Genomic DNA, 25,155 nt, shown 5'->3' with positions numbered 1-25,155 from the left:
CTTAAACGACCCGTAAACACACGAGTGTTAAAAATCATCCCAAATAGAAAGAGAGAGAAATGCTGGGCAGAGCAGTCACAGCCTCTCTTTCAATTTCTGCCATTTCTCCAAATCCATTATCGAAGTCCTTCTTCTTCGGCAGAGTTACCAATGCCCAACTCTCCTCTTCTTCTACGAACCCTTTTCTCACTTCCTCAACCTTTTCATGGAACATCAGGAGAAGCTCTAGCAAGTCATCCAGAATGAAGAAGAGCTTCACTACTCGAGCCTCCGCCCAGCCCCTCACGAATGCTGACGAGCTTATTGACTCTGTCGAGACTTTTATCTTCGACTGTGATGGTGAGACCATTTGCTTTTCTGGGTCTTCTGTCGCTGTTTTTATTCTGTTTGACTGTTTTAATTTTTACCATTCGTGGTCAGTTTTGAAGTGAAGTTGCTTTTGGATCATATCTAGACTAAGTAAATACATGCAAACAAATCCAGTATAATTTCACTTGGTAGTACTAGTAATCAGCCCTTTTGTTTTGGACTCTTGGGTATTTCATCCTAGAAAAAGAATGACAGTGTATTGTAAGATGGGTTGGATTTGGAGTTAGTTAAGCTGTCTTAAAACCAAATGCCAGTAATTTAATTTGTTAATATTTGACACCGATACAGTCTTCAGAAGTAGTTCCAACTGTTCAAAAATTAGTTATCTCGATCATAAAACTCCTTACTACTAAAGGGATTCCTTGGCAAATAGATCCATGAAGGTGGTTTTTACTAAGCAAAGCCAAGCAGTGTTCTTGATCACGTTTAACACCATAGTCGATTATGCAAAAGATCATTCAGCAAAGAACTTTGAAGCATATGTTTTTTTCCAAATCGACATTGGTATTACAAAATTGTCTAATTCTCCTAATTTCCCCCCTATTTTGTTGTTGGCGTAGAGGCTCTAAGAGGTTTCATTTATCTATGGCTTCAAAACTACTCCACTCTTTGTATTATTTCTCCTTTTATTAAATAATAGAAGTAGTGCTGTTTTTTTTTTTTTAAATGGCTTCAAAATTACTAGATTTTCTTGTTGGTTGTCTACGATGAGGTGGGTGGGAGAAAAAGTATTACAAATGTACTGTTTTGATGAGAAATGTTCCATATATGCAGGTGTTATATGGAAAGGAGATAAATTAATAGATGGAGTCCCAGAAACTCTTGATCTACTGCGGTCAAAGGTTTGTTTTATGGTTTTAGTCATGGAATTATCTAATTTATATGCCTTCACCGGATAATATTTCATTAATCTTGTTAGCTTACTTATCAATCAAACATTTGTTTAACATTCTTATGGATTTGCTGATTTCCTTTTCATTAGGGAAAGAGATTAGTTTTTGTTACCAACAACTCCACCAAGTCTAGGAAGCAATATGGGAAGAAGTTTGAGACACTTGGCCTCAGTGTCAGCGAGGTTAGTTTGTCATTCAATTCTCTGCCATCGTAGTAAATGTTCCTTAACTCAGTATTCATAGCCACATCAGATGCTTTCAGGAGGAAATTTTTGCATCATCTTTTGCTGCTGCTGCTTATTTGAAGTCTATCAACTTCCCAAAAGATAAGAAGGTAATATCGGCAAAGAAACACTCCGTTATTCTTATATGCTGGCAAAATCAGTTAGTGTGATATATGGTGTCAACCAATAAGTTTCTTATTTCATATTTCAGAAGCCACATTATTTTAAGGCTACAATCTCAGGTGATTTTAGACATTTTAGTGGATGTAGCATTTTATTTTTTTCTAGCTTAAATGGTTTTTCCTCTTCGTGTGGTTATCAAAAGCAGAGGGTTGATATGAATCGGCCATTCTTTCAATGTTAAATGCAGATTACTATTAATTTTTGTAGAAATATATATTCTTGATTGTTATTTTCATTTCTAAAGGAACAGCCTTTAAATAGGCTGAGTACAAAAGGTATATTCTAGATATAAACTAATTTAAATTAATTACACTTTAGCTGTAAAACACGAACTAATGAGCCGTAAAACACTAACTAATAATTCAGATTATTTCTACACCCTCCCTCAAGTTGGTGCATACAAGTCCCACATGCCCAGCTTGCACACTTGCTCATCAAAACTTTCTTTTGATAATACTTTTGTTAGCAAATCAGCAGCTTGTTGTTTGCTTGGCACATAAACGACACAAAGTTCTTTTTCTTCAATTTTTTCTTTTATGAAATGATGGTCCACCTCCACATGTTTGGTTCTATCATGATGAACCAGATTGTGTGCTGTATTAATAGCTGATTTATTGTCGTTGTATAGTTTCAAAAGATTCGCTCTTTGAAGTTGTAGTTCTCCAAGCACTCGTTTGATCTAGATCAATTCGCATACTCCTTAAGCAAGAGCTCTAAGCTCAGCTTCAGCACTGCTTCTTGCGACAACAGGTTGCTTCTTGCTTTTCCAAGTAACAAGGTTTCCCCATACCTTGGTACAATATCCAGATGTTGATCTTCTGTCCTCAATTGAACCTGCCCAGTCTGCATCAGTGAAAGTTTCTATGCCTCTTTCCCCATTTGTTCTAAACAACAGACCTTTTCTAGGTGTCTTCTTTAGATACCGTAATATCCTGTAAAATGCTTCCAAGTGTTCTTTTAAAGGGTTGTGCATATACTGACTAACCAAGCTAACTGCAAAGGCAATGTCAGGTCTGGTGTGAGACAAATAGATCAATTTTCCTACTAGTCGTTGATACATCCCTTTGTCTACAAGTTTCTCCTTTTCATTCTTCTTGTACTTCCCCTTGGGTTCCACTGGTGTTGCTGCTGGTTTACATCTGAGCATACCAGTCTCTTTGAGTAGATCAATAACATACTTACGTTGAGAGACTGAAATCCCCTGCTTGGTTCTTTCAAACTTCAGACCCAAAAAGTATCTCATCTGACCAAGATCTTTTACCTCAAATTCTTGGGCTAGTAGTCTTATAAGCTCCTCCATTCGATTAAGGTCATTTCCAGTTAGAATCATATCATCAACATGGATCATAAGAATTACAATCTTACCATCTTGTGAATGTTTGAAGAATAGAGTATGATCCGGTTGACCTTATTTGTACCCATGCTTCTTGATCACTTGATTGAACCTCTCAAACCATGCTCGTGGTGACTGCTTCAAGCCATAGAGAGATTTCTTTAAGTGACATGCTGTTTCTTTTCTATATTTTCCTTCGAGGTCAGGAGGAATCTTCATATAGACCTCTTCCTCTGAATTTTCGTTTAGAAATGCGTTCTTAATATCAAGTTGCTACAATAGCCAATCAAGATTAGCAGCTATTAATAAGAGAATTCTTATTGTGTTTAGTTTTATCACTGATGCAAATGTCTCTGTATAGTCCACCCAATTAGTTTGAGTGAACCTCTTTGCAACCAGTCTCGCCTTGTATCTTTCTATAGTACCATCACATTTGTATTTCACTGTGAATAGCTACTTGCATCCTACCACATGCTTGTCTTTTGGCTCAGCAACTATTTTCTAGGTAGCATTTTTTTCCACCCCTATTTCCTCTTCAACTGCTTTCTTCCTCTCAAGAATGCACAAGGCTTCATCAATATTCTTTGGAATAATTGTCTTCTCAATCTTTGCAGCAAAGGCTCTGAATTTTGGTGTGAGTCTGTTGTAGCACACGTACTTAGATATAGGATGTAAAGTACAATTCTCCACTCCCTTTCTTTTTGCAATGGGCCGGTCTGATTCTCACACTTGAACTAGGATTAGAATCAAATGAAATTGGACTCAAAGAATCACTTACATTGGGATTTGTCACTGGTTAAGACTCATGGGAGATGAGATCCGTAGCTGGTGGTATTACTTGATGTTTGTCTCGTCGTCTAGTATAAACCAACAACTCTTTTTCTGCATTTATTCGGTCTGTCTTTTCCATTTCAGAAGTGTTTTGTTCAGAATTTAGCACAGAGTTAGACTCAATTGGCAGATTAGACTCAGTTGGCGGACTAGACTCGATGGGTGGACTGAATTCAGGTCCTATCATTGGTAAACAGGTATCCCAGTAGTGAGTATCCCTAACAATCCCTCCCTGAAGCGAAGTGTTGGGATAAAAAGGTTGCTCTTCATTGAATGTGACATCTGATGAGACACTAAGGTGACGAGTGAGAGGGTTGTAACATTTGTAGCCTTTTTTGGTGGAAAATACCCAAGGAAAATACACTTTTGAGAACAAGGATCAAGTTTGGTATGATCAGGTCCTAAAACATGAACATAGGTTGTACATCCAAACGTTTTTAGTGGAATATCTTAGAGTAGGTGAGTCTGAGGATAAATCTTAAGAAGAGAAGAAATTGGAGTTTGATATTGTAAGACACGAGAAAGCATTCTATTGATTAAATAAGTTGCTGTCAAAACAACTTCTCCCCAAAAAATCTTAGGAACAGAAGTAGTAAACATGAGATCCCTAGCAACTTCTAACAGATGTCGATTTTTTTGGGGAGTACGAACACATGAACTTTGATGGACAATGTCATTAGAGATAAGATAATCACTTAACATTAAATTAAAATATTTTGTACCATTATCAGTGTGCAGAACTTGGAGATTAACTTGAAATTGATTTTTAATCATTGAATGAAATTTTTTGAAGGTGGTAGCGGCATCAAATTTGTCTTTTAAAAGAAATACCCAAGTTAAACGAGTATGAACATCTATAAAGGAGATAAACCAGCGGGTATTAGAGATATTTGTAACGCGGGATGGCCCTCACATGTCACTATGAATGAGAGTGAAAGGATGAGATGTCTTATAGGAGCGAGAACGAAAAACACTTCGAGTATGTTTTGCAAATTGACACACTTCACATTTGAACATGTTCAAGTGTTTGTTTTTAAACAGACTAGGAAACAGGTGTTTCAGACCGGGAAAACTAGGTTGTTCTAATCAGTAATGTCATCTCATAATATCAGAATTAGAATTAGTACAACCAGAATGCAACCTTTTATTCCCTTGAGTAGATGAAGGGTCAACATCAAAGTAGTACAGCCCTCTACATTCTCTCGCACTTCCAATCATCTTCCCTGAGGACAATTCCTGGAAAACACAATGTAAGGGTGAGAATTTTGCAATACAACATTGTTCAAGGGTAAGTTTGCTAATGGAGAGGAGATTACAAGATAGATTTGGCACATGGAGGACATCTTTAAAAGTAGGGAGAGGAGATAGATAAACGGAACCTTTACCAGCCACAGTTGAGAGAGAGCCATTAGCAATTTTTATTTTACTAGTACATGGACAAGGAATATAAGTAATGAACTGATGAAATTGACCAGTCATGTGGTTAGTTGCATTGGAGTCGATTATCCATGGCGAAGTTTGTGCATTCAACGCAGTAGAAGTGTTTGGAGTGGAGAAAAATCCCGGAGAGTGCAGAGTTGGTGCGGAAGTCGACTTGAGCAACCTATGGAGTTGAGCAATCTGATCTGTGGTGAAAGGGAATGTGTCACGTTTAGCACCCATCATAGCATACCAAGTGGTGTTGGGATCAGTTCGAGAAGTGACCATGGTTGATTTTCAATGGTCCGAATAAAAAAAACTGAACAAACCAAAAAAGGACAGCAAGGGCAAGAACAAGCCAAGGTGAGTAGGAGAACCACAGATGAAGGAAGCCATTGAAGAGGACACCGAAAAAATGGCTGTCGGAGGCTGAACGCGCCAACATGCACCGACGCATGGCGGAGAGGGCAGTGGCTGGAGGCGGAGCGTGGGGCTCACGCACGGCTCTATTGGGCATCGGATTTTGGGGTTCTACCGATCAGAGGCTAGGCAAACTCTCTAGATCGGAGGTGAAAATAGAAAACCACTCCAAAATAGTTTTCTAAGATTTGAACCTCAAGAGTACCATACCCTAATTTATTTTAAGAAAGGGCTGAGAAAAAATGAAAAGAAATTCCTAATTTTTTAGCTTCTGAATCTCTGATGCTATGTAGAAAAATATACTCTTGATTGTTATTTTTCATTTCTAAAGGAATAGCGTTTAATCAGGCTGAGTACAAAAGGTATATTCTAGATATAAACTAATTTACATTAATTACACCTTAGAAAAGTAAAACACTAACTAATAATTCAGATATTTCTACAATTTTAGTGCTCCTTAATCACAATATTCACTGATGGTTGGAGATATTGCAGGTTTACGTGATTGGAGAAGATGGAATCTTAAAGGAGCTTGAGCTTGCTGGAATTCAGTACCTTGGTGGACCAGTAAGAAATCTACTGCACTAATAATGTACTTGAAGTTTATATAGTTACTAAATTTAGCTACGCAAAGTGATGTAGTGTTCAACTGACAAAAGCACCACCTAAGACTAAACAGCTGCAATTTCCATCTTCAATTTTCTTTTGGAAGTCTTAGGTCTGAGCTGTGAAATTTATATGTAATTCCAAATCATAAATCTTGCTGCTTGCCAACTGTTGAAAGAATCAATCTTTATTCTTTCGTTTAGTGTTCTTTTTCTTCCTCTTTTGTCAAAATCTTGAAAGTAAGTACAATATTTTACATGGTATGTAGATTCCTGATAATGAAGAAAATTTTCATGTAAACGGGAATAAGATTTATTTCATGTTGAAAATGACCATGGTTTTTTACTGGGACCAGGAAGCTGCCACAGGTATGAAACTTTTACTATCTCCATCCACCCACAAACAATATTGCTTTATGAACATATCTTTCTGTGCTTGTTTTACATGTATCCTTGTTCTTGTGTTCCTTAACAATCAGAAGGCATAAAACAATATTTTCACTACGAATGGTTGCTCATAACTTTTTATCTGAATGCTTAATTGGTGTATCTTGCTTGCTATTCGCCTGCCATAGACTAATTCGAGAGAGATATGGACCTTGTGATTACAAATGAAGCACATCATATCTTAAATTTCAATTGGCTTCTATTACAGACAGATGGTGATAAAAAGATCGAACTCAAGCCAGGATTTCTGATGGAACATGACAAGGATGTAAGTTTGGGTTTCTATTTTGAAAGCATAGTACAAAACGAAATTGCTTTCATTGATTTATGGCTTATCTATACTTTCTGGATTGCACAACTGAAGAACCAAAAGGCAAAATGCTTTTCTTAATCTTGTTAATGAAATTTGTTTACTTATTTCTAGGTTGGGGCAGTTGTAGTAGGATTTGATCGTTATTTCAACTACTACAAAATTCAGTAAGTTTTTCTCACAATAATAGATGTGGCCTTTTGTTGTCTTCATATGCTTTCAGTACTTCTCTTTGTTTGATTATCTTTTTACCCCATGATTTTTTTGCAAGAAAGTCATAAAGCAGACTTCACTTCTTTTTTTTTTTTAAAGGCAGACTTTGCTTCTAAATAGCTGGATTTTAGGACATTTATCTGCTACATAACTTGTAGAGAATCCATTTTTAATTCTTTAGTTAAAAATTAATTAAGGTATCATTTGTGGTCACTGATCATAAATTATCGTTTCTCCAACTGAAGGTATGGAACACTCTGCATACGTGAAAATCCAGGCTGTCTTTTCATTGCAACAAATCGTGATGCAGTCACTCATCTTACTGATGCTCAGGAATGGGCAGGTTCGATTCTCTTTTTCCTTTCCTTTCTTCGTTTTGTTCTTAATATATATATATATATATATATCTTCTACATCATTAATGTTATAAAAGAAATTGTTCAGTTTTTTATTTTTTAATGTTAACTTTAACGGAATATTCTTATATTTAACAGTAGTTTGTAACCACTCAAACTTAAATAAAATAAAATAAATAATTAAAAAATTTAAATAAAATATTTTATTATTTTAAAATAATAAATAATTAAATAAATTAAAATATGATATTTTTGAGATATTTTACAATGATAATTATTTTTAAATAATAAAATCATATATTTTATAACTTAAATAAAATTTAATTAAACTTAAATTCACTTATTATAATAGTATCATATTAAACATATAATATAATCTATTGTCAATTAGCAACAAATTACTTTATAAAAAAAACTAATAAGAAACTTAAATGTAAAATCCACGTATAATATTTAATATTACATTAAAGATATAATATATAATCTCTTGTTGTCACGCCTGTTTACCGAGTTTTTCGGAAACGAATAACTAACAGAATAATAAAAAGATAAGAACTGTAGAAATACTGAAATGTAACTAAACAAACAGAGTTTTTACGTGGTTCAGGCGTTAACAAGCCCTAGTCCACGAGTCGATGTTATTATACTTGGAAAAGGTTACAGTAAGATGGCTGGTGCATAAGAACTTCACACACTCACAATGTTTCTCTCGGGTTCTCTTGAAGAAGATGAAGCTAGAGAGATTTTGGTAGAGTTTTTGCTATGTGATCTCTCGGTCCTCCTTCTTGTAAAAGGAAGGGGTCTTTATAGCTAGGGTTTCGGATTAGGGTTTTTCTCTACGTACATGAGTCTTAATTACACCAGCCATAAATAGGGGATACAATTACTGTAGTAGCATGGCTACCAGACTCTATGTGGGTATATTTACGTGAAAGTATGGGGAACACACAAAGTCAGCCGTCTTTTCCAAGTTGTCAGCGGAACGGTAGGCGAAAAGGTACCCTTAGGCGTGCTGGGATGTGTGCGGCTTTGACCTGACGGGCGTGTCAGGCGGGATCCTGTGTCAGACGGATATCATTCCAAATATGCCTTCTCCCGGACTCGACCGTTCGGTTTTGTTCTGTGCGGGGCACGGAACTGTTTCCGCGGAGACCACTCGAAGAGCCTCTCCTGGAAGGGGCCTCCCCGAGGGGTATCCTTCGGGAGTCCGGGAGAGTCGACGAGTTTCCGTGTTGTGCTTGCTTGGAAGAGTAATCCGGATACTAGACAGGAGAGACGAAGCCTTTCTGTCCATCCGCGAGCTCTGGTCACCCTCCGTGAAAGACATCGATAATTCTGCTTCCCCGAGGTCATCAATCTAAACGCTATCCGGAAATCTGGATAACATTTACCCCCCAAGGTCGCGGAGCTTTGAGAGATCCGGGAGCTTGTACAATCGGTTTCTTAGACTAGGCGAGGGGGCACCTTCTGTGTTCCCGGAAGGGTTCCTTTTTCCCGCCTGAGTATTAGTATGAAAGAGAAAAGGAATTTCTTCTGTTTGAGATCAAGTACTCAAGTGCGGCAAGGATCACGTGTCATTCTGGGAATGGTTCTGCGACCAAGACGTGTGCGTGAGGCGACTGGTTGAGGATGCGTGCGTCAGTCATCTGACTATTTGACGGTTTATAATGGTACTCAGGGCCCGAGGTGGTGTAATGATGGGAAATAAATACTTTATTCCCATCCGAGGAGTCATAAATAGGATCGTCGTTTCCTCTCCAGCCGTTGGATCTGACGCACATAGAATGGGAAGATCGGGACCGTCCACTCGAGGAATTCGAAACGGCTTCTTCCCTGCTATAAAAACGAGGGAAAGGACCTTTCTTCCTCTTTACGCTTTCAGATTCTCCATCTTTAGGATTTTCAGATTTCCAAACCTTCGAACTCTCAGGCTTCCCAGCTTACGTTCCTCCGAACTTGCCATTTCTTTTGGTAAGTATCTGGAAACTTTTCTTTTTGATTTGGCAGTGGGTTTATTCCCCGAAGTTCCTGGTTTGAATCGCCGTTCATCTTTGCAGCTTTTACTTCTCGCGATCGTGCTGTGCAGTGATCCAGTTACTCCTTCAACCTCCACCTACCCGAATATCAGTAAGTATTTCTACTTTGCTCTTTCCTCCCAAACCTTAGGTTGTTGGTAGTTGTTAGGGTAGAGGTTTCTGCCATTATTGCTTATGTGCATGTGTGAATAGGGCTTTGGTAGGCATGTGATTGATTGTGAGTCGATAAGTAGCCTTTTCTGCGTGTTTTGGCGATTTGCGTTTGGAAAGTCGTCCCTTGTTTTGCTGTTTTAGGGCATAAGCATGAACGCCTTTAGGGTGTCTTTCTCTGGAAAAACACTTCTTTTGGTGGGCTTAGGCTCGGGGTCTGAGTCTGGTTCCTTGCTGTCCTTCGGGTGGCATGGTGCCAATCCCTCGGCAAGCTCGGTGGGAGCCTCTCCAAGCAATTTTCGGGTATGACAAGGGTGCTGACTGCTTAGAGTGTTTTCTTCTTTCTTTTCTTTTGTCCAGTGACGAACATCTCGAAGGAACAACTCCTTGCTGCGGGGGAGGCTGAATCTGCCCAAGAGAAGGGCTCTCCTGTCGCTGGTGGAAAGGGGAAAGGAAAGGCGAAAGCGGTCGCGGCTAGCCCACCAACCTCCAATAGTTCCATCTGGGAGATGGACCAAAAACCGAACCTTTTCAGGAATTATGGCATGCTGGAGCTGTATTCCTCTGAGGCAGGCCTGAAGAACATCCCAGGTCTGATGTGGCACCGTCTGTCGGTGCTGGGCGAGTCAGCTAGCCAGAGCCACGAGGGCTTTGGTGCCTGGAGCTGGGCACACATAGTGTGCGGAGCGCACTTGCCCCTAAGGAGTTACTTCGCCAATTTCTGTGTGAAGGCGGGGATTGCCCCCTTCCAGTTAATTCCTCCCAGCTACAAGCTCTTAGCGGGGTGGTTCATCTTTTGCAAGTCCCGGAGACTGGAAGCTCCTACCCCGGAGGAGGTGCTGTACTTTTATGGGTTGAAGTCTCAGCCTATGAGGGGTCACTCAGACAAGGTGGGGTTTTACAGGCTAGAAAGGCACCCGGATGTGATGTGCCCCACTTGTCATACCGCGAGGGATCCAGACCTCCGGGAATACTGGTTCCTGACGACTGGCTTCCCGCTGAAGAGGGTGCCAGTCCTATCTTTGGACTTCAAAATCCCTGGTAAGTGTTCCTTCTTTTCCTTTTCAACTTTGTTTCTTTGCGTTTGATTTGCCTTTTGGGAGGATCTCTAACGCTTGTATTTGATTTTTGCAGAAGTCGTTCCGCGGACACCTCGCTGCGCGGAGATGATAAGGAGGTCCAAGTTCTACGAAGGGCTTTCTGAGGAAGAGTTGAGAGTGGAGGGACTTGTGACCTCCGAATCGTTGAGGGAGTATGGGTTACTCGCCTCCTTCCAAAATATCGAGCCAGTAAGTGGTAGGGGGCAGACTCAGGTGTCGGCTGACATCCGGGAGCAGATTGCCCTGGAGCTGTCTAAGGTGATCACCCAAGCCGCTCGGGACGAAAATACTCTATCTCCTAGTTGGGCGGAGAGGTTCCCCGACCCCCAGCCGGAGGGAGAGGAGATCGAGGCTCGCCACGCCGCGGCTTACCCTAACGAAGGGGCTCCGGGGGCTAGTTCCTCCGGGAGAGGTAAGACTAGTTTTCGATTGATCTACACCCCCAGCCTGTCTGAGGTTTCCCAGACCTCTCAGATGGGGTTTGATCCCCGTTTCCTTAGGCTAGATCCGCGTAGGATACCTTTCGACAGGTACTGTGATAGGGTAGATGAGCTCCTCTGGTGTCTGAGTGATGGTAGTCTGCCAGAAGGTGTCATCATGGTTGACCCTTCCTCTCTCAGCATGTTCTTCCCGGACTTCAAGGAGTACGGGAGCTTCCTGGAGCAGGAAGCGATGTTTTGTTTTGCTCGGGGAAGGCCATCCACGTTTCTCGTGCATGGTCGTCCCTTTCAAACTTTTCTTTTTCTTGTTTCTTGTTCCCTGCTGGCGGGCTTGCTTGTACTTTTATGTTGCTGATTGTCTTGTCTTCCGCTTATCTTCTTTCTCATTTCTTGTTGGTTCGTGAACCTTGCTTTGTACGTTTCTTGCAGAGTATCCCGAAGCCAAGATGTTGGGGAGGGTTACTTTGCTTATTAAGAAGGCTGCCACCAGCCAAGACCCGCCCACGGGGAAAGGACGGAAGACCAAGGCTGGTAGGGGAGGTAAGGCTGCCTCCCCCAAGAAGACAAGTGGCGAGGCGCAAGCGTCTCCGAGGGTAGAGAAGTCCCCTGCTGAAGGGCCTTCCGAGACTATGATGGTCTCGAGTAGCAGTAGCGACGGGGAAGGGCTTGTGTTCCCCGTGAGGACAATTGGGGTGAGCAAGCGTCCCGGAGAAGATGCTGAGGGTGCTAAGAACAAACGCCTTAGACACTCTTCTCCCGGTCGAAGGCAACAACCACAGCAACGACAGCAATCACAACTACAACAACAGCAGCAACAGGAACAAGAGAGACAATCACCAACGCCGCAGCAGCAGCAACAGCAACATCCAAACCAGCAGCAGCAACAAGGGCAATTACTTCTGCTACCGCAGCAGCAAAAGCAACAGACCGGGGCCTTAATACCCCGGCTGCCTCCTCCTCCAGCCCAAAGGGGGTCCACCCTTCCAGGGTCTCCGTCTTCTCAGACAACCAATCTTCCCCTGCCTGGCCTGAAGTTCCACTTTCCGCGGAAGCCAACCAGTTTTCCCGCTGCCCTCCTGGAGGGTGTAAGACGGGCCGATAGTTTTTTGAAGAGGCGGCTAGAGGCGGAGAAGGCTGTTACTCAGGGAAGGGCAGATAACTTGTCTGCTGTGAAGAGGGCTGAGCTGGCCGAGGGGGTGAGATCTCCTCACCCGGCCGGAGCGGTTCTGGATGGTCCAGCCTTGGAGAAGAGGCTGGTGCCTAGGCTCGGACGTGCATTGGCGCAGTTCGGAGCTGAGATGATGGAGGACATGGCCCTGAGCTTATGCGAGCTCAATTCTGAGAAATGGGTCATCAGCAGCAGCAAGGATCCGCTGTTGCTGACACACGCTGTGAAGCAGCAACTGTCCGGGGTAAGCCGTCAGTTGTTATTTATTTTATTTTTTTGGGACCACCTGTCTTTTGGTCCTGCTTTAGCTCATTCTGTTGTCTTTCCTTGCAGGCCTCTATGATCGCGGAACGCTCGTTCCGGGAGGTTGGTGCAGCTCTGGTTCAGCTGGAGGAGAGCCAACTGGCTCGCCAGGCCTTGGAAGCGGAGAAACAGAGACTGACCCAACAGGCCTTGGGGGCTTCGGAGAAGATTGATCAGGCCCGGCGCACGGCTGAAGAAGAGGCGGAGAAGAAATATCTTGCCAAATATCAAGAGTACCGGGCCAAGGCAGAGAATGAGTTTAGACAGCGGTCGGATAGGATTAAGACCGAAAACTCTAAGCTCCGGGAAGAGCTGTCCCAAGCCAAGGTGGAGAAAGATACCCTGGAAGCCCGCTTGCAATCAAAGAACGATCTCCTCCTTAAGCGGCAAGAGGAATATTCCACTCTTCAGAGTAAGCTGCACGACGAGGAGCAACTCCATAAGAGGAGCAGGGATCTCGTGTCTATGCTTCAGTTGGGGCTCGCCGAGAAGGATAAAGAGATCGGGGCTTTGCAATTCACTGCCAGGGGGCATGTGACCGAGAAGCAATCCGTGCTGAACCAAAATAGGGAGCAGCGCAAGGCGATTGATTCTCTTAAGGGGGAGCGGGATGCCTCCAAGGCCGAAATGGAAAAATTGAGGGCCCAACTAACTGCCGCGGAAGCACAGCTGGCAACCTCCGAGGCGGAGCGGTTGAAGGAGAAGGAGGATGCTGAGGTGATACTGAACAGGACTATTAATATATCGCATGTGGTCCTCATGCATCAACTCTGGAAAGTGAACCCGGAGGTGTTAGGCTATCTGGGAGATGATGCCGAAGCCATGAGGGAGAAGCTACTCGTGTGGGATCAGGGCCCAGAGGCGTACGTCCAAACTTATAACATTGACGAACGTGCTGAAGCTCCTGAGGCGGGAGATCCCGGAGAGGCGGGGACCTCTGAACCTTCTCATGACCAAATCCCTCCTTCCAATGAGCCGACTCCGCCAGCCTCAGCTGAAACAGATGCCCCCGAAGCTGCGGTCGTGGACGCTGTAGTTACCCCCAACGCTTGAAGGGGTTTTATCTTTAATTGTTTTTCATTTTGAGTTTTTCATTGCGGACATTTTTGCCATAATCATAGCATTCTCCTTTCTTTTCTGCCGAGTTCTTTATTTATCTTTGCGCTTAGGGTAGACATTTATACGGTAGAAACTGTTGTAGGGGCGTATGGGGTTTTGGTTCCAACGGCCAAAACTTATGCACTTCCCACTTGAAGCTTTAACGAATGATGTCTTTTCCCACGTAGTTTCTAGGTTACGAAGGTTTTCTGGTTCCAACGGCCAGGCTCCTTTCACCGTACTTTATCTTTCCTGAGGCAAATAGCCAATCCCGGGACTTGTAGTTATACTGTTCGCTGGGATTGCCATCTTTTGCCTTGCGGGATCCGGAGCTGGAGCATGCGAAGCAAAGCTTTACAGCGCTCGTGGATCTTGCCATCTTTCGTCTTGCGGGACCCGGAGCTGGAGCTTGCGAAGCAAAGCTCTTCAGCGCTCGCGGATCTTGCCATCTTTCGCCTTGCGGGACCCGGAGCTGGAGCTTGCGAAGCAAAGCTCTACAGAGCTCGCGGAGAATTCTGCAAAGGACTTGTCAAGGAGTTGGGGGTGTTTTGGCGTAGCTCTATGAACGTGCCTCAACCCCCAGTCCCGTCCATCGCTGGGCTACACAAGAGATAATTCTCATGATACATAATGGCAGGCATTTCTGTGGCAATTTTCACTTAAGCACATAATGCACATATGACACGTAATGCAAGCATGTTCATGGCAACAAATAAACCTAAGCTTAACAATTAGAGCAAAACAATTTAAAAACTTCAAACACAATGCTAACACATAAGTGGTGTTCTGTGTACGTTTTGTTCAAGGGGCGTATGGCTAAGCCTTAGCCATGTATACCCCCCAAGTGAGCGTGGGGTCCGGACGTCTCCGGACCGCGTGGTCACTTGTTAAAACGCAGCTTTGAACATAGGGATAAAAAGTGCAGTAAAAGCGGAGTGAATCCCTCCGTGTTTCATTAAAATAGCCTGCTAGGCGTTAGTTTTACAACAGGGAGGATTATTTCCACATTTTTCACTTTTGTTATTTTCACCAAGGACTTCCGACTGGATGGTCCGGGGCTTACTGGTAGTAACGGCGGAGGTGCTCCGCGTTCCAGGCGCGCGGGACTTTAGATCCGTCGAGTCTCTTTAAGTGATACGTCCCATGGCCCACTTTTTCTTGGACTTCGTAGGGGCCTTCCCAGTTGGGTCCAAGGACTCCTACTCCCGGATCCTGCGTAGCAGGAAATACTCTCCGTAGGACAAGGTCCCCAACTTCGAATGCACGGCTCTGGACTCTCGTGTTAAAGTGTCGGGCTATCTTGCCTTGGTACATTTTTAGTTGGACCTGCGACTGCTCCCGGAGCTCTTCGATCATGTCTAAGGACTCCTGGAGGAGGGCATGGTTCCGGGTAGGATCGTAGGTGTCTTGCCTGTGAGAGGGGATCATAGCTTCTACTGGGATGACGGCCTCGCAACCGAAGGTCATGGAATAAGGCGTGTGCCCCGTCGAAGTTCTCTCTGTTGTGCGATAGGCCAAAAGTACTCGCGGAAGTTCTTCCGGCCAGTGAGCCTTGCAGGCTTGGAGTTTTTTCTTCAACGTGGTCTTTAATATTTTGTTTACAGCTTCCACTTGCCCATTAGCCTGGGGTCTGGCGACTGCGGAAAAGCTTTTGATAATTCCATGCGAAGCACAGAAGTTCGTGAAGTGTTCACTGTCAAACTGCTTTCCGTTGTCGGACACAATTTTCCGTGGAAGCCCAAAACGACACACTATATTCCTGATGACAAAATCCAGTGCTTTTTTAGATGTGACCGTGTTCATAGGTTCAGCTTCAGCCCATTTGGTGAAGTAGTCTACCGCGACTATGGCGTACTTCACTCCACCCTTTCCAGTGGGGAGGGAACCTACTAGGTCAATGCCCCAAACGGCGAATGGCCAGGGGCTGGTCATTAGGGTAATTTCCGTAGGCGGCGCTCGCGGAACCTTGGCGTACCTCTGGCACTGCTCACACTTCCTGACATAATCCACACAATCCTTCTTCATGGTGGGCCAGAAGTATCCTTGTCGAAGGATTTTTTTGGAGAGGCTCAGCCCGGAGGTATGATCGCCACAGAAGCCTCCGTGAATCTCATGGATGATGGTGCTGACTTCGGTTCCGGCAACACACCTAAGGAAGGGTATGGACAACCCCCTGCGGTAAAGCTTTCCATCCATAACCACGTATCGGGGAGCTTGATACTGGAGCTTCCTTGCGTCAGCTTTATCGGTGGGGAGTTCTCCGGTGGTGAGAAATCTGAGGATGGGTCCTATCCAGGAGTGGGAATGGTCGATGATGGCGTTTATCCTTCGCGTCTCAGTACTGGGGGCTTCTAAGTGCCCGATGGGGACTAAGCCATACTGTTCAATCTCCGGGTCCGTTGCAAGCTTGGCCAGCGTGTCCGCGAGTGAGTTCTGGTCCCGGGGGACCTGGCGGATTTGGTAGCCTTTGAAATGCTGCAGTAGGTCGCGGGAGAGAGACACGTAGGCAGCCATCCTTTCGCCTTTCGTCTGGTATTCCCCGGATATTTGGTTTACCACAAGTAGGGAGTCGCTGTACACTTCGATTTTTTGGGCTCCGACTTCTCTGGCCAGTCGTAACCCAGCTAACATGGCTTCGTGTTCTGCCTCGTTGTTGGATGCTGGGAATGCGAAACGGATGGCGCTCTGGAGCTGATGCCCTTGGGGAGATATTAGGATAACCCCCGCTCCAGCTCCTTTTTCATTTGAGGCTCCGTCTACGTAGACCTTCCAGGTGGGAAGTTCCGGGACAGGATCTTCTGGGAGGTCATTCATTCCCGAGCACTCCACAATAAAGTCCGCGAGAGCTTGACCTTTCATGGAAACACGCGGTTGGTAGTGGACGTCGAACTGGCTTAGTTCCATGGCCCACTTAAGCAATCTGCCAGAAGACTCGGGCTTCTGCAGGACTTGTCGGAGAGGGTGGTTGGTGAGTACTTTGATGGTGTGCGCCTGGAAATATGGCCTCAGCTTCCGTGAAGCGATCAGCAAGCAGAGGGAGAGTTTCTCGATCATCGAATATCTGGACTCGGCGTCCAATAACCTCTTGCTTACGTAATACACAGGGAGCTGGATACGGCCATCTTCCCGGACGAGAGCGGCACTTACTGCGTGCTCAGTCACAGCTAGGTATAAGAACAACGCCTCTCCTTCGACCGGCTTGGACAGAATGGGGGCTCGGGTTAAATGTTCTTTGAGGTGTTGGAAGGCCGCTTCGCATTCGGGGGTCCACTCGAACTTCTTGTTCCCTCGCAGAACATTGAAGAAGGGGATACACTTGTCGGTGGCCTTGGATACGAAGCGGCTGAGAGCAGCTATCCTTCCGGTAACGCTCTGGACATCCTTATGCTTCCGGGGGGAAGGCATATCTATGAACGCCTTTATTTTCTCAGGGTTGGCTTCCACGCCGCGGGAGCTGACAATAAAACCGAGGAACTTCCCAGACGAGACCCCGAAAGTACATTTCTTTGGATTTAGTTTCATCCCGTACTTTCGGATCACGGCGAAAGCTTCCTCAAGGTCGTTACTGTGGTCCCCGGAGGTCTTGGACTTTACCAACATGTCGTCCACGTACACCTCCATGTTCCTCCCCAGTTGGTCCTTGAACATTCTGTTTACCAGACGCTGGTAAGTCGCCCCAGCATTCTTCAAACCGAAAGGCATGACCACGTAACAGTAGACACCCTTATCCGTGAGGAAGCTGGTGTGTTCCTGGTCCGCGACATGCATCTTGATCTGGTTGTATCCGGAGTACGCATCCATGAAGGATAAGAGTTCGTACCCGGAAGTAGCGTCCACCATCTGATCGATTCGCGGGAGAGGGAAACAATCTTTCGGGCAGGCCCTGTTTAGGTCCGTGAAGTCAATGCACATTCTCCAGGACCCATCGGGTTTCGGGACCAGAACTGGGTTGGCCAACCACACGGGATAGTGCGACTCCTGGAGAAAGCCTATGGACATCAATTTGTCCACTTCAGCTTTGACGGCTTCGGCTCTCACTGGGTCCAGCGGCCTCCTCTTTTGGCGAATTGGAGTTGCAGCTGGGTCTATGTTGAGTGCGTGGCACGCAACATTGGGATTAATCCCCGTCATATCAGCGTGGCACCATGCCAGGATATCCTGATTATCCTTCACAGTGGCCACGATCTTATCTCGAACGGCCGACGGCAGGTTTTTCCCCACCTGAATGACCTTGGTGGGTTCTCCCGGATTGAGGATCACCTCTTCGACTTCCTCCATCGGCTCTATTGCTTTCTCGATTCCCACTCTTGGGTCGAGTTCGTCAAAGTATGCCTCCTGAGCATCCCTAGTTTCTGGCAATACTTCCGCCAAAGGAATGGCAGCAAACGTCTCTCGGACCGTGTAGACGACTCGGACGGAGACGTTATAACAGCTCCGTGCACTTCTCTGGTCTCCTCGGAGGGTGCCAATACGCCCATCGTCGCAGGGAAACTTCAAGCATAAGTGACGTATCGAGGTTATGGCCCCACAATCGATCAGGACCGGTCGGCCTAAGATGGCATTATACGCCGTGGGGCAGTCGACCACCACGAATGTGCTATGCTTGAAGGCACAAGCGTCGCTTTCTCCTCTGAGGGTGACCGGAAGTTGAATTTTGCCTAATGGCATGAGTGCGTCCCCATTGAAACCTTGAAGCTGGATGGGGCATGGGGCCAGGTCCGTCTCGGTCAATCCGATCGCGTGGAAGGCCGCTTTGAAGAGGATGTTCACGGAGCTTCCGTTATCGATCAAGATCCGTGAGACCTTCTTATTGGCAATCTGGGCTTCCACCACGAGGGGATCGTTGTGGGGGAAGTGCACATGTCGAGCATCGTCCTCCGTGAAGGTGATGGGAAGATCCATCATTCGGGGACGTTGAGCAGGTGATTGGACCAAGGCGCACATCTCCTCGGCGTGCTCTAACTCCCTCAAGTACCTCTTCTGGGAGTTGCGGGTGCTTCCGGCAAGGTGTGGTCCTCCGGAAATGGTGGCGACGTGTCCGTCAACGGGTGGCAGAGCAAGGCCGGGCGGATATGGGTTGCCTGGCCCTGGAGCCAACAAGGCAATGGGCGCCGGAGCAGGTGGAGGAGGAAGTGCTGGGAACTGAGACCCGGGAGCTTGGGGGTGACCGGCTCCAGGAGCGCTAGCGGCCCCCCCCTGTCCTGGTGAATATGCAGCTCCGTGCACTACCCCCTGTCCGGGATAGATTATGGGTATTCTCACCCACTGACCGAGGTGTCCCGCTCTTGCCAGGGACTCGATCTCATCCTTCAGCTGAAGGCACTCATTCGTGGTGTGCCCCACGTCTCCGTGGAACTCACACCTCTTATTGGAGTCTCGCGGACGCCTTCCTCCGTGAGACACTTTCGGGGGCTTCCTGTAGTTGACCATATTACAGGTCGCCCGATAGACATTCTCTCGCGAGTCTATCAAACTGGTATATTCCGTGAACTTGGGCTCATGATCCTTTCGGGGTTTCTTTGAATGGTCTCCCCGGTTGGAGTTTCTTCCGCTTCGTTTGCTCCGCGATTGGCTCAAACTTCGTTCCGGGGCTTCCGCTTGCGGCTGCGGCATGCTAGGAGCGATACTACATCCGGTTTGTACCGCTCCATACCCAGAGAAATGGGTTTGACCCGGCGTCTGAGCAGACGCGGAAGGCCCATACACACTCGGAGTGAATCGGGCTCCTGGAAGCGTGAGGACTGGTGCGGGAGCTTGCGAAGCAAAGCTCGGCGCAGTCACGGAAGGGGTTGGAGCCGGGGGAACTCCAAAGGCTTGCTGGTAGGCATCCTCAAGGTTGATGATTCCCTGAGCTTTTGACATGAATTCGGACAGGGTTTCTGCCCGTCTCCTTTGCATTTCCCCCCATAGCAGGGAGCCGACAGTAAGGCCCGATTGAAGGGCGATCAGCTTCATGTCATCGCTGACCTTGGTTTTTGCAGCAGCTTCCATCATTCTCTGAATGAAAGCTTTGAGGTTCTCAGTGGGTTGCTGCTTGATGTTGGTTAAGGAACCAACCTCCATGTCGTGGTCGCGGGCAGCAATAAACTGCCTCCTAAACGCGGACTGTAGCTCCTTCCAACTGTGGATTGATCCGGGAGCTAATCTTTTCCACCAGTCCTCCGCAGACTTGGTAAGGGTGAGTGAGAAGCACATGCATTTGGCGTCCTCACTGACGCGCGCCACTTGCATCATTTTATTGTATTTAGCTAGGTGGGTACGCGGGTCTGTCCTCCCATCATATAATTCTATGTGAGGCATTTTGAAGTTATCCGGGAGGGACGTTTCCGCGATCCTCCTAATACATGGTTCCGGGTCTTCCTCCTCAGAATCTGACAGGGCCCCACTTTGCTTCCGGACCAGCTTGGTCAAGGCAGCAATCTGTTCCTCAAGCCTCTTCGTATCACTTTCCGGGAGGTCACGTCCCCGGAGCCTGTCATTAATATGATTTCGGAGGTCATCTCCGCGAGGCCGGGCTTTTTCCCCTTTGGCCTTCTCATACTTGGCCTCCAACCTTCTTCTTAGGTCCACCGTGGACCAGCTATCTTCGGAGTGCGAATTCGCAGCCCGACCGTCCTGATTGACGGAATCACTGGGGCGGTTGTTCCTTCCCCTAGGCCTGGGTGCCTTAGCACCGGGCCCTTTAGGCACAGAGTGCCCCCTTGGGGCTGAAGGGCGTCTGGGCTTAGGAGCGCCAGAGACCTTCTGCGCGCGGGGGGGGCAGTCGGCCTGGTGATTCACGCCTTTAGGAGGTGCAGGGGCGTCAGCGCGCACAGGCTCTCCAACTTTTTCTTTGCCCTTGTTAGGGGCGGCTTTGGATGGTCCAGCAGCGGCTGGATCCGGCATGGGGGCATCAGCACCACCTCGAACAGAGGTATCCTCGTCCGAGTCGCCTAGATCTCCGAACTTACTTTGGAGGCGTTCCATCATGCGTTGCATTCTTTCGGAGACGCGCTCCTGCTCAGCAAGCTTGGCCTTAGTGGCCACCAGTTCTTCGGCTACTTGGACCAGTTCTGGGTCCTTCTCATAGTAGCAGCCGTCCTTGTAATAACCGTCTTGGACATACTCTTCTTCGTCTTCTAAGTATGTTGTATCTTCGGTACTGACCTGATCCTGGCGGGATGTCGGGTCTTCACCTCGGTAGTCTAAGGGTTCGCTTTGCACCACATCTTCCATCACGGTATCGGGGTTGACCGTAGCATTTTTGTCAACAGCGGATTTTCGCGTAGTCACCATCTCTTTAGTACGAAGTGAATACAAAAAACGTACACAGAAAAAGAGCTGACTAACAACTTCCTACAGCTCTCAATGAAAGCACCAAAATGTTTACCGAGTTTTTCGGAAACGAATAACTAACAGAATAATAAAAAGATAAGAACTGTAGAAATACTGAAATGTAACTAAACAAACAGAGTTTTTACGTGGTTCAGGCGTTAACAAGCCCTAGTCCACGAGTCGATGTTATTATACTTGGAAAAGGTTACAGTAAGATGGCTGGTGCATAAGAACTTCACACACTCACAATGTTTCTCTCGGGTTCTCTTGAAGAAGATGAAGCTAGAGAGATTTTGGTAGAGTTTTTGCTATGTGATCTCTCGGTCCTCCTTCTTGTAAAAGGAAGGGGTCTTTATAGCTAGGGTTTCGGATTAGGGTTTTTCTCTACGTACATGAGTCTTAATTACACCAGCCATAAATAGGGGATACAATTACTGTAGTAGCATGGCTACCAGACTCTATGTGGGTATATTTACGTGAAAGTATGGGGAACACACAAAGTCAGCCGTCTTTTCCAAGTTGTCAGCGGAACAGTAGGCGAAAAGGTACCCTTAGGCGTGCTGGGATGTGTGCGGCTTTGACCTGACGGGCGTGTCAGGCGGGATCCTGTGTCAGACGGATATCATTCCAAATATGCCTTCTCCCGGACTCGACCGTTCGGTTTTGTTCTGTGCGGGGCACGGAACTGTTTCCGCGGAGACCACTCGAAGAGCCTCTCCTGGAAGGGGCCTCCCCGAGGGGTATCCTTCGGGAGTCCGGGAGAGTCGACGAGTTTCCGTGTTGTGCTTGCTTGGAAGAGTAATCCGGATACTAGACAGGAGAGGCGAAGCCTTTCTGTCCATCCGCGAGCTCTGGTCACCCTCCGTGAAAGACATCGATAATTCTGCTTCCCCGAGGTCATCAATCTAAACGCTATCCAGAAATCTGGATAACAACGCCCAAATTAAAAAACTAATAAAACAAATATAAACTTAAACAAAAATAAATATATTATTTAATTAAAATAGGATGTTTATTTGCAATTTATATCACAATAATATAAATTTTATAAATAAAACTAATCAAATATGCATATTGCACGTTGTTTATATCTAGTAAAAAAATGTGTAGATGAAGAAAATTCTTGGTTTTAACAGCTTTTTATTTTTTTCATTAACTTTATTTAACAGAATATTCTTCTATTTAACTGAAGACTATAAACATTACTTAAATTTAAATAAATAATTAAACAAATTAAAATAAGCTATTTTTTAGATTTTTTACCATGATAACTATTTAAAAATAATAAAATCGTATATTTTATAACTTAAATAAGATTTAATTAAACTTAAATTTAATATTATATTAAACATATAATATATAATCTTTTGTTCTCACTATCAAATTCAAAAGCTAGAACAAACATAAACTTAAACAAAAATAAATTAATTAATTAATTAATTAAAATGGGATATTTTAAAGATATTTTATGATAATTTAAATAATTAAATCATATTTATTTAAAAATAATAAATGCATACATATTATTTATTTTATTTTATAAATTTATGTGATAGTTTGTTTTTTATCAAGTGATTGGAGCTATTTATCTTCATCAAATTCACCAAAGGAAATTGTGAGATATATTAAAAACTAAAAATAATTTATACATGTATACTACTGTCTACAATATGAATTTTTCTATTATTATTTTATTTCTATTATTAATTTCTTTTTAAATATTATTTTATTTTATATTATATATATATGTCATGTAGCCATACAAATATATGTATTTAGATGTCATGTAGAGATTATTAATATAAATATTTATATATATTATAGAATTATAATTTATTCTATTATATATATTTATATAAATATATATTTTTTAAAACTAAGCAATTATTTATTATAGTTATAGACAATGTTTATAACTTTAAAACTAAGTAAACTTGCTGCTTCTACCTAGTATAGAAGATATATATATATATATATTGCAATAACTAAATCTCCATAAAACCAAGATGTAACTGTTGCTTGGTGTTTCCAAAGGTCTTTGGTTGGCATATTACATCTTAAACTTGTTTTCGTTAGAACTGTGTAAACCCTTTATGAATTTTAGTGAAACACTATGCTCTCTTCCTAAAGCCTATACCTGTGTTTGGTAAACCGGACAAAGGTGGGATTGGACTAAATTATTCTAATCCCATGTTTTGGTCCTTCTTTGAACCACATAACTAACTGGATCCCACATGGGCGGAATAGTTCATTGCATTGAAAAGTCTGGATATTCCCCCCTTGTTCCCATGAAAAAAAAAAAAAAAAAAATCCTCGTCTGTCAATTTCAAAATCATGACCTAGGCATCCAGTACTGTATCAACCGCAGCATAGTACTCAACACCATTCTTTTCATATCCTGCATGCCAAATGCAACCATATATGACAAATCATTTTCAATTTTCATACTATGGGTTTCAGCTTTTGTTTTTTGATTTTTCTCTTCTTTGTGTTGAGCAGGGAGCTTTAATCGAGAACCTTAATGTTTGCTTATTTATGACATTACTTTCTTCCTAAGACCGCAATTAGTTATATTTGATTTCAGGTGGTGGTTCCATGGTTGGTGCTCTTGGTGGATCAACTCAACGTGAGCCACTTGTAGTGGGAAAACCCTCAACATTTATGATGGACTACTTAGCAAACGAGTAATTCTAAAGTCTTTATATATAAATAAATATTCTTTGGTTTATTTTTCTAATAACAATAAGTGCTTTAAATCTTATTTCCAATAAGTAGTTAATATTAACCCAAGAGGGTTAGTTCAAATAGTTAGGTATGTGGTTTGCTCCTACAAAGTCAGTTTGAGTCCCTCCTAGGCACCTACATAGCAAATACAGTTTCCTACTCCCTAAATATTGTAGGGTTAGGCAGAGACTCCATTTAAAAAAAATATATTGAGCTGCCAATGTTACATATCTGAAAGTTGAGTCTCATACATGGGATGATGTTGGCACATGCTACATCAGCTGTTACTTATTCTTGTTTGAGGTAGCATTTGATAAGTAACCTTCATGTTGAGACAACATCTTTGTGATATCATAATTTGAAATCATCTAAAAATGAGAAGATAAGCATGATCATCCTTATTTGTAGTAGAGAATGCATAAGAAGAAGCATCAGGAAAGAACAGTTTAAATATTGAACTGAAAGTAAATTTCACTAATGAGTTAGCTAAATATTTATTTTGAAGGACCTAGAATGATGTCAGCTACTTTGAAACAAAATAGTAGCTTTACTGGATTTTAGAATAATAACAAAGTCGAAATGAAATCAGATTGGGAAGAATATGCATACATGAGTGCATAATAGGACACATGTATTTCAGTAACATATTTATTACAAGGAATATCTGATCACTAACATTATTTCATTGGATTAAATGCGTTGACAGATTTGGGATCCAAAAATCGCAGATCTGCATGGTTGGGGACAGACTAGATACTGATATTCTGTTCGGACAAAATGGCGGTTGCAAAACCCTTCTTGTCCTTTCTGGTAACTAAATTTCTTTTGGTGTTTTCCCAGGACATACTCATTTTCTTCGACAGTTAATTAATAAAGCATTTTGTTTGTTTGATAGGTGTCACAAGTTTGTCAATGCTCCAGAGCCCCAACAACTCCATACAACCAGATTTTTACACCAACAAGATCTCGGACTTCCTTTCTCTCAAAGCTACCACTGTATGATCATTTTAGAACTTATAAAAATGCTGTTATTGTTCCCCCACCTTTCATTTTTCTTATCTTTGTCAACTTATAGCCACTGCAATGTCCCTGTATTTTCTTCTTCCCTTATAATTGATTAAGGACTTATGATGACATATAAAAACACATTAATAATAATTGTACTTGCACCATTCTTATTTCAAAAGATTCAAATGAAATGTACAAGTTACTTTCCTTC

At 43.9% G+C, this 25,155-nt stretch overlaps 1 protein-coding gene across 1 annotated transcript; it reads left to right on the top strand.

The window, feature by feature from the left end:
- LOC133788629 (phosphoglycolate phosphatase 1A, chloroplastic-like) lies at positions 1 to 25,155 on the top strand. The gene is made up of 11 exons (XM_062226187.1): positions 1 to 339; positions 1,144 to 1,211; positions 1,352 to 1,444; positions 1,525 to 1,596; positions 6,168 to 6,239; positions 6,933 to 6,992; positions 7,149 to 7,201; positions 7,493 to 7,590; positions 23,797 to 23,896; positions 24,643 to 24,746; positions 24,832 to 25,155. The coding sequence occupies exons 1-11, from the start codon at positions 60 to 62 to the stop codon at positions 24,936 to 24,938; spliced, it is 1,107 nt and encodes a 368-aa protein (XP_062082171.1). The 5' UTR covers positions 1 to 59; the 3' UTR covers positions 24,939 to 25,155.

The sequence above is a fragment of the Humulus lupulus genome, chromosome 7 (assembly GCF_963169125.1).
Source record: "Humulus lupulus chromosome 7, drHumLupu1.1, whole genome shotgun sequence".
NCBI classification, from domain to species: Eukaryota; Viridiplantae; Streptophyta; class Magnoliopsida; order Rosales; family Cannabaceae; genus Humulus; species Humulus lupulus.
This window is presented reverse-complemented; position numbering and strand designations above follow the sequence as displayed.

Coding starts and splice junctions, on each gene's coding strand:
- LOC133788629 (XM_062226187.1), top strand. CDS start 60: ATGCTGGGCAGAGCAGTCACAGCCTCTCTTTCAATTTCTGCCATTTCT. Junction 7,591..23,796: donor TGATGCTCAGGAATGGGCAG/GTTCGATTCTCT, acceptor ATTTGATTTCAG/GTGGTGGTTCCATGGTTGGT. Junction 23,897..24,642: donor ATGGACTACTTAGCAAACGA/GTAATTCTAAAG, acceptor ATGCGTTGACAG/ATTTGGGATCCAAAAATCGC.